Source organism: Austrofundulus limnaeus, unplaced genomic scaffold, assembly GCF_001266775.1.
Source record: "Austrofundulus limnaeus strain Quisiro unplaced genomic scaffold, Austrofundulus_limnaeus-1.0 Scaffold69, whole genome shotgun sequence".
Taxonomy (NCBI): domain Eukaryota; kingdom Metazoa; phylum Chordata; class Actinopteri; order Cyprinodontiformes; family Rivulidae; genus Austrofundulus; species Austrofundulus limnaeus.
In genome coordinates, this window is record NW_013952471.1 from 1,382,138 (window position 1) to 1,383,792 (window position 1,655).

At 42.1% G+C, this 1,655-nt stretch overlaps 1 protein-coding gene across 1 annotated transcript in view; it reads right to left on the reverse strand.

Annotated features, from left to right (window-relative positions):
- The window catches only part of reck (reversion-inducing-cysteine-rich protein with kazal motifs), a 56,085-nt gene extending 54,639 nt beyond the window's left edge, over positions 1-1,446 (reverse strand). Inside the window, exon 1 of the mRNA XM_014010468.1 lies at positions 1,245-1,446. Within this exon, the coding sequence (XP_013865922.1) occupies positions 1,245-1,317 (73 nt within the window). The 5' untranslated portion in view covers positions 1,318-1,446. The remainder of the gene's footprint in view (positions 1-1,244) is intronic.
- Positions 1,447-1,655: the final 209 nt, after the last annotated feature.

Below are 1,655 nucleotides of genomic sequence, written 5' to 3' on the forward strand. Positions count from 1 at the left end.
AATTTCTGGTAATTTTAACTCATGTTGTCTACTTTTAGCTTTTTCTTCTTCTTTTATAATTTTAGCTTCTTTTTTGCTCTTTTCAAAACTTTTTGTTTTTACCCTTTTTTGCTATTTTTTTTTACTGATTCTTCACTTTTGTCCTACTTTCAGCAAAAGGCAGCAAATTTAACTTGTATTAACAGTTCTGCCATTAAACATGTTCAGCTTGTCCAGCAGCTTTCAGCAAAAAAAAGTTTCAGCATTAAGCACTCATACTGCATTTTCACAGAAAATGCAACTTTTAACGTTTAATAACAATCTGTATAGCAGCTCTTCCTCATATTAGCCTATATTTTGCTAACAGAGACATAATTAGACAAAAGCAAAAACATTATCGCCCGCCTTCTCCTTTGGCAGCCGCCAAAAACCAATTAAGAGTCGTTTGGAGAATAAATGTTAATTTAGAGGAGGTTTTGATTATTGTAAACATAAAGAGGTTATAATGGTGGGTTTGTGTAAGTGATTTGGTCGCTTTGCCTTTAACGGTCCTGTGTTTCCTCCCTGTCTACAACTGAGTCCCGGGGAGGGACGGAACCGAGCWGATCTGTTTCCCGAACCCTCAGAACCCGGGAAGCAGTCCGAACCAGTCCGAACAAAGAGGCTCCGACGCGGTTTTACATTTTTTCCTTCTTTCAAACATCAGAAACTTTCTGTCCGGGTCTGACAGGRCTCCATTTGTACCAGTGAAAGAATCAACAAAACACCAGTAAATAAACAAAAACGTTTTGACGGAAGCTGAAACACGTCACCGCCATCACTTCAACACAAACTAAAGTTACTTTTATTATTGTTTACAGTAAATGTGAACACTCCAGAGGGCGGCACCTAGCGATTTACCCTGCATAAAGCTTGTGTTAATTGGTGGAAGAAAAKATGTTTGAGGTCATTTATTTGCCCGAATTTGCTGAAAGGCTTTTAGGATTTAAAGAACAACTTTCGGAATCCTCTACAAGCTGCTGGCGATCATTCAGAGGCAAATCATTCTTAAATTGAACGATTTTTGAATGGAGATCGGTTCAGCGTTCCAAACACTAGAAGCGAACAGCKGTCACAGATAAAAACAAAACATCCCGAGCCCGAACTTTAACTGAGCCATAAACTGTTCGGCTGCTTTTTAGCAGCGCGACACAGAGCCTTATTATGACATTATAACCCATCCGAGAGAGAGGCAGATCCATGGACCCATGATCGGACAGACTCACCCTGAGCTCGCAGCGGCTGGAAGCAAAAGTTGACGGCGAGCAGCAAACTGGTTATCTGAACACACACACGCATCTTATTGAAAGCCTAAAGTGCATCGTGAACGAGAAGAGACGGGAAACTGTGGTTCCGAGACATGCCGCTCCATGGATCCCCGTTAACTCCGCTCCTCTCTGCGCGCTGCGTCCTCACGAGCCTGTAGTTGTACTGCGCATGCGCAGCAGAGCCCCGGTCCAGTTCAAACACTTCAGACTCTGCGGTTCATCATCATGATGTGGCTGCTCACACACAGACTGGTGGCTGTTTGTCTTATTTGATGACGCCAAGCTGCTGCGTGTGTTTTTAGTCTGTTAGTAAAATATCTCATSAACCACTGGGTGGATCTGAATRAAATTCTCAGAAAGTAATAATTG